Below are 13668 nucleotides of genomic sequence, written 5' to 3' on the forward strand. Positions count from 1 at the left end.
AAACCTTAGCGAGCATCGGCGAAATACAAAAATGCTCGGGTCGCCCATTGACTTCAATGGGGTTCGTTACTCGAAACGAACCCTCGAGCATCGCGAAAAGTTCGTCTCGAGTAACGAGCACCCGAGCATTTTGGTGCTCGCTCATCTCTAATAAAGTCCATACCGATGATGTATTTTGTCACATTTGTGCTTAGAACCCCAGCACAGCAAGGAAACTGCTAATGACTAAGCCACAATGATTTTTCTTTATCTTTTTCCTCTTTCCTCCTCAGGAGGAGAAGTGAAAGAGAATGAAGGAGGAGAATAAGGACAATGAAAATATCTTCTTCCTCCGGAGAAGGAAGAAGCAGGAGAGAGAAGGAAGAAGCTTTATGGCTCAGCAGCTTGCACTAGGTTCATGTCTGACTGTGGACAACACCTGCATGGAGGTTGTATGTTCTCACTGTGTTTTCTCCTCTCAAGCATGGTAGCATAATAATTAGCACTGCCGCCTTGCAGTACTGAAATTGTAGGTTCAAATCTGATGGCTGTAAGGAGTTCTTCAAAGTTGATGTTGCTCTTGTTGAGATTTGAACCTAGGAGCCCAGCTAACCACTGAATCACATTCATTGAAGATACATAAACAAAGCTGGAAATGAATAATGGATTGTCTTCAAGCTCCATGCACCTCCCATTGACTACTATGCAATAAAAAAGGATCCATCTGTATTTTATTTCCAAAACTGGAAATAAAAGCACAACACTCTATACGTGTGAAAAACAAAATAGAGGCGGAAAATAGAGAAATGGATTTAAACTTAATACCTTCTGCTTCAATACATTTCTAACAGCATGAAAACACTAGTGTGATCAAACCCTTACAGAACATTGTCTATGTGAATATGAATGTTGCTATCTTGATGTAATTAGCCCATCAGCAGTACAATAAGGCCGCCTGCAGATGGCCGGGTCAGATCCCGCTGTGAGAATTCTCGCAGCGGGACCCGACCCGAGCCCCTGCAGGGACCAGTGCCACGCTTACCTCTCCCGCGGCTCCGGCTCTTTAATGTGCCAGCTGCCGGCCAGCCGGCACAAGCGCAGAGCAAAGCCGGCAACCCAGGAGTGTCATTTCTGGTCAGGCCTCTGCGAGACCTGCACAGAAATAGAGCATGCCGCGATTTGTTTTCCACGTGTGATTTCACGCGGACAAATTGTGGCCATCTGATTGGAAAAAAAAAAATCAACAAAGCAAACAAAGAATGCCCTACCAAACCTTTTATGTTCCAACACCCCTTTTCGTTCTACCGTGACCTTGAGAAGTAAAAAAGCCCCCCAGGGGGCAATAATGCCCACATTGAGAATCACTGATATAGAACATTTCCACAAAACTAAGAATTAGACCGCCTGCAGACAGCCGGGTTGGATCCCAATGCCAGAATTCTCACAGCGAGATGCGGACCTGTGCCCTTGCACAGCCCTGCGTCTTCTCTCTGCAGTATGTGCTGGCTGCCGCCCAGCCGGCGCATGCGCAGAGCGGAGCCGGCCCGTCACTAGTGACATTTCTGTGCGGGCCTCTGTGAGACCCACATAGAAATAAAACATGCCGGGATTTGTTTTCCGCGGCCATATGCATAGGTTTGCATTATCTAATGCAATCGTATGCAAGTGGGCACGGGCGGAACTTCTGCGGGAAATCTTGCCACGGAATTTCCGCCCGTGTGCTGGGGGCTGGGGGCCTTATGCAGACATTTCATAATGGCCAAACAAGACTATTGAGAGAACATGTAAAGGTCTTTAGAGGGAAAAGGAATATGAACAAATAGAATGAGCATTTTGGCTGTATGGATGAGGTTAGTGCAGTCTTCAACATTACCTATAATTCCAGTAGAATAGCCTTGTTTCTGCAGTATTGACGCAAATGTAGTCTCATTAGGGGGAAGTCCTCCGGATGAACCAAGCCACTTTATAACACGAGCTCCACCGCATGAGTCCATACCTAACATAACATTTCCGATTATAACTCATGTACAATATAGCAGCCACCTGATGTAAAATGCACATAATTGCTACAGAAATGTCTATGAAAGTTTGGATATTTAAAAAAAAATCTAAACCTCTTAATGGAAAATTTAAGCAAAGGTTTTTATATGAAGCGGATGATTTTATATACATATCTTTATGAATCCCTCCTTGTAAGTATTTTTATGGGGCAACTCAAGGGGGCTAAAATGTAATTACATTTTTACTGTTAAGCGCTGCGGAATAAGTTGGCGCTATACAAATAATTATTAGTATTATTATTACTGTTCTGAGACGCTGTACATGATTAGATAATGGGAATGTGTAATCAAATATATGGTCCCTAAACTGGTACTATAGTGCTATGTAGGATAGAAATGACTTTCTAAAGATGTTGTCCAAAGTCATGAAGTTCTAGCATTACAAGCCTGCTCCGGCAGAATCCGACACACGCACAGAGATCCAGGATGTGCTGGCCTCAGCTTCACAGCTTCAGCTGTGCTCTGCGCATGCCAGGGATGCCATGGAAGCTAGCTTATAATGACAGGACTGCTTGATTCTGCAGGAAACCGCCCCAATGGTCTTCACAGATAGCTGCAGTACTTTATCTTTTTCTTCATGCTCTAAGGCCTATTTTAGAGAGTTACATTTTTAGAGATCTATAATACTAGGATGGCAGGAGGGGACTGTGTATTTGATGACAGACTCCCTTTAAAGTAAAAGGGACTGCTGGAGATTGCCATGCACTTAAACTCCGCTATCTCCGGCAGTTCCCATTGAAGTGAATAGTGTTGTGGCATGCTTGTGTGTCCGGCTACTGCTGTCACAATTCAGGGACTCATGCTAGTTTATTGTGAAAGGGAGAAGGTGACAATAAGCTGACAGATACTATCCCATTTATTAAGAAGAACAAAGTTTCAAAACCTATTATACTTAAAAAGAGCTTATTACTTCCAAACAACGCGATAAACTAAGTTAAGTTGCTGCTCAGGGAGGTGATGGGTAGCTGGGGAATATATTTTATATTTTTGTACTCACAATTTCCTCTCCCACACTGTTCCCCAGTTAAAGGCCCATTTAGAAGGGACGAATGTCAGGAAAACAATGCCCGACACTTGTCCCCGCACATACTCGCTCTCGTGCTGCTGCAGCTGGTATCGCTGGCTCACAGTAGGGAGGGAAAGGGGGGCTGGAGGAGATTTCTCTCCTCGCTCTTCCCTGCCCCTTGCCATTGACTTAACATAACGGCCGTTCAGTAGTGAACGGCTGCTATTTACACTGAATGATCATTGTTTAGCTCATCATCCACTGTTTATGCTGCATAAACAATGGACAATGAGCTAAACAATGACTATTCAGTGTAAAAAGAAGGTGTTCAGTTTTGAACGGCTGCTATGTTAAGTCAATGGAACAGAGTGAGGAGTGAAATCTCCTGTAGCCTCCCCACCCCTCCTGACCGCTTTGTTAGTGAGCCAGCGATACTAGCTCCGGTGCAAGAGCACGGAAGCAAGCGTATGCGGGCATGAGTGTCGGGCATCGTTTGACCGACATTGGTCCAGTCTAAATGGGCCTTAGGTCTGCGCGAGGTACAAAAATCTGACTGCTTTCAGATTGCTGTGCTCACACTCTCCCAGAAAAGTATATGGAAGAGTGTGCACATGGCAATCCAAAGAGTCAGATTTGCGTACCGCACGCAGACTTCATCAGTGTTAGAGTGATTTGTTTCGTTATTCTATCAATACTTGTATTCTGTAACTGTTTGTCATATTGATCAACACTGTATTCTTAAAAATATTGTATTTTAAGACTACTTTTAATTAAAAATAGACAATTTGTGAAAATCCTAAACATAGATAAGAATACACCTGACAAATAACCCTGAGAATGGCATACATTTTAAGAAATGCATTTTTTTTTTTGTTAAGCAAGTTTACTAATGATATAAGGCATAAAGCCTAGAAAGGCACATGTATATGTCTAATGTTTTAATGCGTTTACGTGAAAGACGATGTGGGTCCATCATAATTGTTTGCCTTTGGCAAATTCCTGTCTTTGAAATTTCTAATTAATTACTTATTATTTATTCCTGGCCTTTTGACCCCAATGCCAATTAAACCTTGTAGATATGAATTACATAGTATGGGAAAATTCCAATGTTACATAGAATTCCCACATTCTGTGCCGAAACATAGTATGTTATTTACTGATGATGAAGGCCATGAAAGGGATGCCCTTGTCAAAATAAATCTGGAGTGCTCTTGATCTTGCCTTGTCTCTGCATGTAGCACCTTCCTATATATAGAGAGGTGACCAAGTCTTAGTAGGTAATAATTTATCAACTACGACACTGGGGAACAGTGCAGGTTCGGGTCAGTGGGTGAGTAGAAAAAAAAAAATATATCCACTAGCTCCATGTCAGACCTCTGAACACCACCAGAAGTTAATTTATGGTACTGTTTGGAGGTGACAGATTCCCTTTGAGGACAAGGGACTGCCAGACTGCATCTATACACATTAAATTAGGTCCAATTTCTTTATCCCCTATAGTCACCTATTATCACCAGAGGAAGTCACATCTAGCCATACATTGTAGCATTAGACAGTGACTATTTCTCTGTTCATGCAATGGCATGGATGTTCGAGGTGTGCCATGCTTGGATCTGCTGTTACAGGGCATCTCTCAAATCTATCAAATAGAGGGGACATCAAAATGACCCCTGTATTTTAGACATCCATATGCTCTATTCTCCAATATCTTACTACCTTATATAGAAACTGATACAGCATACTGTTAGTTTTTAAGGGTTATTCCGGGCATTTTCCTATTGATGACCTATCCGTAGCATAAGTCATCAATAGTTGATTGGTAGGAGGCTACCGCTCAGAATGCCCACCAATCAGCTGATCCTCCAGCCTGCTGTCATTGCAGTAGAGCCGGATGTCCATATCAGAGGTCAGAGCTGGAAATGTAATAGAAAGACTTCTGTTCCATTGGGATCAATGGGAATGATGCCTCCTATTAAACTTCTAGCTCTGACCACAATAAGGAGCCTGAAGTGCAATGGAAAGCATCGCTCTCATTCATTTGAATTAGAGTAAAACCTTTCTATTACACTTCCAGCTCTGACCACCAGAATGAAAATCCAGCTCTGCTGCACTAACAAGGGGCCAGAGAATGAGCTCATCAGCCATGTTGATCGACTATTGAGGATAGGTCATCATTAGTAAAAATCCTCGAATACCCTTTTGAAGGTGTCGCTAGCTATGGCAGGAAGATCTGCAGGGCTCTGAGTTATGACCCTCTGTTGATCAACCATCAGTTTTAGAACATGATTGTTATCATTATGAATCTACGTACTTCAGTGTAGTTAATTAGCATTATCTGAACATGATACACACCAAAGACAAGTTCCAATTTCCTATGCATTTGAAATAGTTGGATGTTATCATGAAGAGCGCCTCGGTTTATTAGCACTGTCATTATCCCACATAAGGATAATTGTAGAGTAGATGATATTTACTTACCAGACCTAAGAGCGTACCGTCCTGTCATAAAAGCAGCTCTGCTTGGTGAACATAATTGTGCAGCTGCAATGTGTTGGGTTAATTTAACTCCATCATTTGCAAGTTTGTCAATATTAGGTGTCCTATAAAAAAAAAAAAAAAATGAATATATATTTTTTATATTTTGCTTATTATATAAATGGTTTGTAGGTAATAAGAATCTTCCTCACTAATGCAAAAAAAATTATCCAAGTTCTATACTTGTTCCTATAATGGTGAAATCCATTTCTGTAGTACCAGTAACAAAATCATCATAAAAGATTCTGTATACGATCTTAGGGAATCAATTTACTTTTCTGCACCTCTCCACCTTTTTATCATAATGTAATGTTTATGTCCAACATTCTCTGCTGACTAATTTCTTAATATCTTCATCTTGGTCGAGGCTCCATTTTCCTTTCACATAGCTCCAAATTAATTGTGTAGACATTGTGAAATTATACAATTATGGCTGCTTGTAACCACTACTAGGATGGGCTGAAATATCACTCCATACTATGTTACTATCGATTTTAATGAGCAGTCTGCTGCCTACTCTACAGCTCCCTCCTGTGGCGGCAGATATGGAGCTCAGTATGTGGAAACCACAGCTGAGAAAAATTATTATTAAAGGGTGAAAAATTTACTTCAAGTGGCTAGAGAAGGCATTACTATGGATAATACAGTCTGTCACCAGTTCACAACACGTCATTAGAAACATTATGTAGTTATTTACCATCTCTTTAAAAAGATCACACTAATTACAATAAGAGTGCTTAAATTATATTTTAAACGCGTAAATGTACCTTATTGTGGTATTTCCATAACATCCAATATCTCCAATGCCAAGATCATCAGCAAGCATTAGCACAAAGTTGGGTTTAGGGTTTGATGCCCTTATTAGTGCGTCACCGGCTAAATGTAAGATAACCAGAAAAATCCTAAAACAGACAAAGTCACAGAAATGCACAAAACTACATAACATGTACATGGCAGAATTTATGTTGCTACAAGTTCCAGATGCTCATAGAAGCTCATTTTCATGCACATAGTCCATAGTGCATGAAAATAGTACCTATTACATAGGCTATTGCATGTATCCTAAAGCTTTTAAGATGCGTAGAACAACTGTTCCCAGATCCAGTTTAACCCCTAAGGGTGGCTTCACATGAGCATATGCATACATAGGCGCGCACCCCTGTACGCGCAAAAACACGCATGTGAAGGTCCATGCATTGCATTCAATGGCAATGGTCTGCCGGCACCCCTTAATCATTTTTCAGGGAAGAGCTTTAACCCCTTAAGGACCAAGCTGTTTTGCACCTTAAAGGAGATGTCTCGAGGAAGCAGTGATTTTTTTTTTTTGCCCAGTCCCCCTAATTAAACATACATAACTAAGCCCCCCTGTAAATGACTTTCCTAGCTGGTTTGTACTTACCGTTCCAGCGTTTCAGCAACTTATAAAAGTTTCCCCAAGATGGCCGCCGGCTCTTTCCCCGTCGCTCGCTGCAGCCCGACGTGCGTGCTCCCGAGACGCTGCCAGCTGTGTCTCCATGGCAACCGGACGCCCCGCAGCCGCGTCTCCATGGCAACCGGACGCCCCGCAGCCGCCGACCAGACGCCCCGCAGCCGCCGACCAGACGCCCCGCAGCCGCCGACCAGACGCCCCGCAGCCGCCAACCAGTCGCCCACCGCCAGGCAGCAGGTAACCGGCGCTAGCCCCCGGCTCCCCAGCGCTACGCTCCCGGCTCCCCAGCGCCAGACCCTCAGCCCAGGTGAAGGCCCCGGAGCCCAGGTGAAGGCCCCGGAGCCCAGCGCTAGGTTCCGGAGCCCAGCGCTAGGTTCCGGAGCCCAGCGCTAGGTTCCGGAGCCCAGGTGAAGGCCCCGGAGCCCAGCGCTGGGCTCCGGGGCCTTCACCTGTCAGTGAACATCACCCCCGACCCATCACTTACCCCCCTGGCCCAGCGCTAGTTCCCCCGGCCTAGCGACAGCCCCCCCCGGCCTAGCGACAGCCCCCCCATCGCAGCGACAGCCCCCCCGGCCTAGCGACAGCCCCCCCATCGCAGCCGCAGCCCCCCCGGCCTAGCGACAGCCCCCCCATCGCAGCGACAGCGATGACAGCCCCCCCCCGGCGCAGCGGCAGCCCCCCCATCGCAGCGACAGCGACGGCAGCCCCCCCCCGGCCCATCACTTACCTGGACGGCAGGACAGCTGGACGGCAGGACAGCTGGGCGGCTTCTCCGGACAGCTGGGCGGCTCTGCACCTTCCTCTAACAGAGGATGGTACAGAATGGCCGCTCCAGCGCGCTCCCGAGCAGTGACAGCTCATCTGCGCATGCGCAGAAGAGCTGTAGCGGGGAGCACACTGAAGCGGCTCGTGCTGAAAGGAGAAGACCGGACTGCACAAGCGCGTCTAAAAAAGCAAGCTGCCAGCGAATTTAGACGGAACCATGGAGACGAGGTCGCTAGCAACGGAGCAGGTAAGTGGAATAACTTCTGTATGGCTCATATTTAATGCACGATGTATATTACAAAGTGCATTAATATGGCCATACGGAAGTGTATAACCCCACTTGGTTTCGCGAGACCACCCCTTTAAGGACCAGACACTTTTTGGGATTTTACCCATGTGGCGATTTTACTGCCCTATTTTGTTTCCACTAGCTACCAAAATTATTTTTACTGCGTTTTTTTCCCCATGACATATAGGGCTATTTTTTAAATATCTTTTTTACTGAGTTTTTTTTGCTGTTTTTGAGTTTTATAGGGGGTAAAATGCTAAAAAAATGATTTTTTTTTAACATTTATAGTTTTTTTTTTTTTCAATTTAGTTTATTTATGCTAAAATAAAGTATGGGAATGGATTCCTCTATTTGTTTCGGATGTTTTGATATATAATATGTATGGATTTGGTTTACAGGGCGCATACAGCGGCGTTTTTTATTGGTGTCGGCTTTGTTATTTTCTTTCTTATGCATACATTGTTGTTTTATTCTGTAGTATTGTTCTACTTATGTATGGAATTATGTTTTTTACTACCTATGTCCCCCATGACGTCATATAAGACCTCTGGGGGACATTCATTTATTTATTTTTTTACACTTTCCCACTGTACCTGGGGCATCCATGGGAGCCCCAGTTACAGGGGAAAGCAACCTCTGTAGTGACATTAGTCACTGTCAGAGCTGGCCAGGTCTAGTGTGAACCTCCAGTTCTGCTGTAGCAGGGAACCCCAGTGATCACGTCACCCACGAGCTCAAAGTTACACTTGTACTTTGACTTTCAGTACACAGTGCTCATTGAGCACTATGTACCCAGGGAAGAAAAAGGCAGGAAGGGTTAAAAACTCCTTCTGCCTTCTCCTCTGGGTTATCAGCTGTTGCTAACAGCTGACAACCAGTCCTGCCTCTAATTGATTGCAGAGACAGGAGGCTTAAAGCGCCGCCGTAATTTTACTATCAGCAGTGCTTTAAGCCCAGGACCAGGCACCGTAAATTTACCGTAGAAAAAAAAAAAAATCATCCCTTTTTAGTGTAAAGAAAAAAAAAATTATATGTGTATATACATATATACACTACCGTTCAAAAGTTTGGGGTCACCCAAACAATTTTGTGTTTTCCATGAAAAGTCACACTTATTCACCACCATGCGTTGTGAAATGAATAGAAAATAGAGTCAAGACATTGACAAGGTTAGAAAAAATGATTTGTATTTGAAATAACATTGTTTTTACATCAAACTTTGCTTTCGTCAAAGAATCCTCCTTTTGCAGCAATTACAGCATTGCACACCTTTGACATTCTAGCTGTTAATTTGTTGAGGTAAGCTTGAGAAATTGCACCCCACGCTTCTAGAAGCATCTCCCACAAGTTGGATTGGTTGGATGGGCACTTCTGGCGTACCATACGGTCAAGCTGCTCCCACAACAGCTCAATGGGGTTCAGATCTGGTGACTGCGCTGGCCACTCCATTACCGATAGAATACCAGCTGCCTGCTTCTGCTGTAAATAGTTCTTGCACAATTTGGAGGTGTGTTTAGGGTCATTGTCCTGTTGTAGGATGAAATTGGTTCCAATCAAGCGCTGTCCACTGGGTATGGCATGGCGTTGCAAAATGGAGTGATAGCCTTCCTTATTCAGAATCCCTTTTACCCTGTACAAATCTCCCACCTTACCAGCACCAAAGCAACCCCAGACCATCACATTACCTCCACCATGCTTAACAGATGGCGTCAGGCATTCTTCCAGCATCTTTTTATTTGTTCTGCGTCTCACAAACATTCTTCTTTGTGATCCAAACACCTCAAACTTGGATTCATCCGTCCACAACACTTTTTTCCAGTCTTCCTCTGTCCAATGTCTGTGTTCTTTTGCCCATCTTAATCTTTTTCTTTTATTGGCCAGTCTCAGATATGGCTTTTTCTTTGCCACTCTGCCCTGAAGCCCAAAATCCCGCAGCCGTCTCTTCACTGTAGATGTTGACACTGGTGTTTTGCGGGTACTATTTAATGAAGATGCCAGTTGGGTACCTGTGAGGCGTCTGTTTCTCAAACTAGAGACTCTAATGTGCTTATCTTCTTGCTTAGTTGTACAACGCGGCCTCCCACTTCTTTTTCTACTCTGGTTAGAGCCTGTTTGTGCTGTCCTCTGAAGGGAGTAGTACACACCGTTGTAGGAAATCTTCAATTTCTTAGCAATTTCTCGCATGGAATAGCCTTCATTTCTAAGAACAAGAATAGACTGTCGAGTTTCAGATGAAAGTTCTCTTTTTCTGGCCATTTTGAGCGTTTAATTGACCCCACAAATGTGATGCTCCAGAAACTCAATCTGCTCACAGGAAGGTCAGTTTTGTAGCTTCTGTAACGAGCTAGACTGTTTTCAGATGTGTGAACATGATTGCACAAGGGTTTTCTAATCATCAATTAGCCTTCTGAGCCAATGAGCAAACACATTGTACCATTAGAACACTGGAGTGATAGTTGCTGGAAATGGGCCTCTATTCACCTTTGTAGATTTTGCACAAAAAACCAGGCATTTGCAGCTAGAATAGTCATTTACCACATTAGCAATATATAGAGTGCATTTGTTTAAAGTTAGGACTAGTTTAAAGTTATCTTCATTGAAAAGTACAGTGCTTTTCCTTCAAAAATAAGGACATTTCAATGTGACCCCAAACTTTTGAACGGTAGTGTATATATATATATATACATATATACATATATACACACACACATACATACATATATATATATAATATACACTTACCTGTCTGTCACTGCCGTGTCCTAGCGGAGATGACACATGCAGCAGATGTTTTCTTCATCACCGCAGGCACCCTTAATTGTTTTTAGTGAAGGGCTTTTATTTAAAGCCCTTCCATACAAAACAATTAAGGGGTGCCAGCAACTGGATCCTCTGGCACAGCTGTCATCTGTGACATACATATATATATATAATATACACTTACCTGTCTGTCACTGCCGTGTCCTAGCGGAGATGACACATGCAGCAGATGTTTTCTTCATCACCGCAGGCACCCTTAATTGTTTTTAGTGAAGGGCTTTTATTTAAAGCCCTTCCATACAAAACAATTAAGGGGTGCCAGCAACTGGATCCTCTGGCACAGCTGTCATCTGTGACAACTGCGCTAGGGAATTCTTTATTCCCCGTGGGGATGAGAACTCCTTTGCTGCATCTGTCACATCTGTGACAGGTGCAACAGGGAATAGTTTATTCCCCGCAGGGATGAAGAAAACATCTGCCGAATGTGGCAGATGTGTTCTTCATCCCCGCGGGGGGCACAGCGGTGGACTAGTAAGTATATATAAATTTTTATTTATTTTTTTTACACTAGAAGGGATGATTTTTAGGAAGAGCTTATACCTAAAGCTCTTCCCTGAAAATCACCTCAGGGGTGTCGGCAGACCATTGCCTTCAACAGAGCCGCCGGCAGCAGCCTCGGCTCCATTAAAGGCAATGCGTGAATTCCCTATGGTGCATGCATGACCTGTCTTTACAGGCGCACGCCTGTAAAACGCGGACATGTTTACACACCATAGGGAATGCAGTGGTTGTAATAGACGCGTGTTTTTGTGCACATGTATGCACGCACATAAACCCGCTCGGGTAAAGGCACCCTTAGGGAGCAGGCTGATTTATTCCTAAAGAACATGACACCTTTGATTGCCCTATTTTTTTTTCTCTTCAGCTACCAGACATATGTTGCTGTATTTTTTTCCCATGACACATTAGGGATATTTTTTTATATCTTTTTACAGTGACTTTTTTTTCTTCAGTTTTTTAGCTTTAGTAGGAGTAATAATATAAAAAATATTGTTTTAGATTCATACTTTTTTTTCTTCAATTAGTACATTTACGCTAAAATAAAGTAGAGGAATGCGTTAAATTTGTTTCGGATGTTTTAATATATAATTTACCCCTTTACCTTCTGTATCACCCCCATTTTTTGTAGTATGTAAGCTCGTTGGAGCAGAACTCACCCTTATTGTTTCCATCAACTGATTACTAGATGTAAGTGTGTTTTTTTTTCTGTTCCCCCTGTTTTGTAAGCGCTGCGTAATATGTAAATAAGGGTGACTATTATTAATTTGTATGGTCTCAGATTACAGGGCATATATGATGACTAGAGATGAGCGAACACCAAAATGTTCGGGTGTTCGTTATTCGGAACGAACTTCCCGTGATGCTCGAGGGTTCGTTTCGAACAACGAACCCCATTGAAGTCAATGGGAGACCAGAACATTTTTGTATTTCGCCGATGCTCGCTAAGGTTTTCATGTGTGAAAATCTGGGCAATTCAACAAAGTGATGGGAATCACACAGAAACGGATAGGGCAGGCGAGGGGCTACATGTTGGGCTGCATCTCAAGTTCACAGGTCCCACTATTAAGCCACAATACCGGCAAGAGTGCCCCCCCCCCCCCTCCCAACAACTTTAACTTCTGAAAAGCCCTCATTAGCATGGCATACCTTTGCTAAGCACCACACTACCTCCAACAAAGCACAATCACTGCCTGCATGACACTCCACTGACACTTCTCCTGGGTTACATGCTGCCCAACCGCCCCCCCTCCCCCCCCCCCCACAGCGCACACCAAAGTGTCCCTGGGCAGCCTTCAGCTGCCCTCATGGCACACCACGCTCATGTCTATGTAGAATTGCGTCTGCCATGACGAGGGACCGCAGGCACACACTGCAGAGGTTGGCACGGCTAGGCAGCGACCCTCTTTAAAAGTGGCGGAGCGATAGCCCACAATGCTGTACAGAAGCAATGAGAAATAGAATCCTGTGCCACCGCCATCAGGAGCTGCACACGTGGGTATAGCAATGGGGAACCTATGTGCCACACACTATTCATTCTGTCAAGGTGTCTGCATGCCCCAGTCAGACCGGGCTTTTTAATTCATAGACACAGGCAGGTACAACTCCCTATTGTGAAGTCCCTGTCGACCCACAGCATGGGTGGCTCCCTGGAACCCACCGGCGGTACACAGAAATATCCCATTGCATTGCCCAACACAGCTGAGGTAGTAATGTTGTGCTTAACCCTTTCCAATCCAATTTGTATATGGTTTTCCTAGGGGGCTTACTCTTTTTCTGCCGTTATACAACGGCGTTATATGCTGGCTAAAGCCAGTACTGCATGAGCTGACACGTAGGATAGGCTCCGACAGCAGAGAGGCTGGCAATATACAGTAAGAGAACCCCGACGGACGTCTACCAACAACGGAGCTGTACAGCCTTAAACCCTAATGTCTTCACAGGTCACACAGTGGACTGGAAAGGGTTAATGCAGGTGGGTTTCGGCCCACACTGCATGCCCCAGTCAGACTGGGGTTCTTTACAAGTGGACACATGTAGGTTAAACTCCCTGTGGACCCACTGCCTAGGTGGGTGCCAGGAAGCCACCGGCGGTACATAGAAATATCCCATTGCATTGCCCAACACAGCTGAGGTAGTAATGTCGTGCGCAATACAGGTGGGCTTCGGCCCACACTGCATGGCCCAGTCAGACGGGTTCTTTAGAAGTGTACAGATGTATTAAAAACTCAGTGTGCACCTACAGCATGGGTGGCTCCCTGGAACCCACCGGCGGTACATAAAAATA

The 13668-nt window shown here is 44.3% G+C and overlaps 1 protein-coding gene across 2 annotated transcripts in view; it reads right to left on the reverse strand.

Moving 5' to 3' along the window:
- LOC136624684 (arylsulfatase D-like) overlaps positions 1 to 13668 on the reverse strand; it is a 66934-nt gene that overhangs the window by 27301 nt on the left and 25965 nt on the right. The window contains exons 1-3 of one of the 2 annotated variants that reach the window (XM_066598639.1): positions 6348 to 6477; positions 5524 to 5645; positions 1853 to 1975 (exon numbers count right to left, since the gene is read on the reverse strand). In XM_066598639.1, the coding sequence (XP_066454736.1) occupies positions 1853 to 1975; positions 5524 to 5645; positions 6348 to 6406 (304 nt within the window). In that variant the 5' untranslated portion in view covers positions 6407 to 6477. Of the gene's footprint in view, positions 1 to 1852; positions 1976 to 5523; positions 5646 to 6347; positions 6478 to 13668 lie in introns of those variants that run through there. The other variant, XM_066598638.1, reaches the window with a different exon arrangement.

The sequence above is a fragment of the Eleutherodactylus coqui genome, chromosome 4 (genome assembly GCF_035609145.1).
Source record: "Eleutherodactylus coqui strain aEleCoq1 chromosome 4, aEleCoq1.hap1, whole genome shotgun sequence".
NCBI classification, from domain to species: Eukaryota; Metazoa; Chordata; class Amphibia; order Anura; family Eleutherodactylidae; genus Eleutherodactylus; species Eleutherodactylus coqui.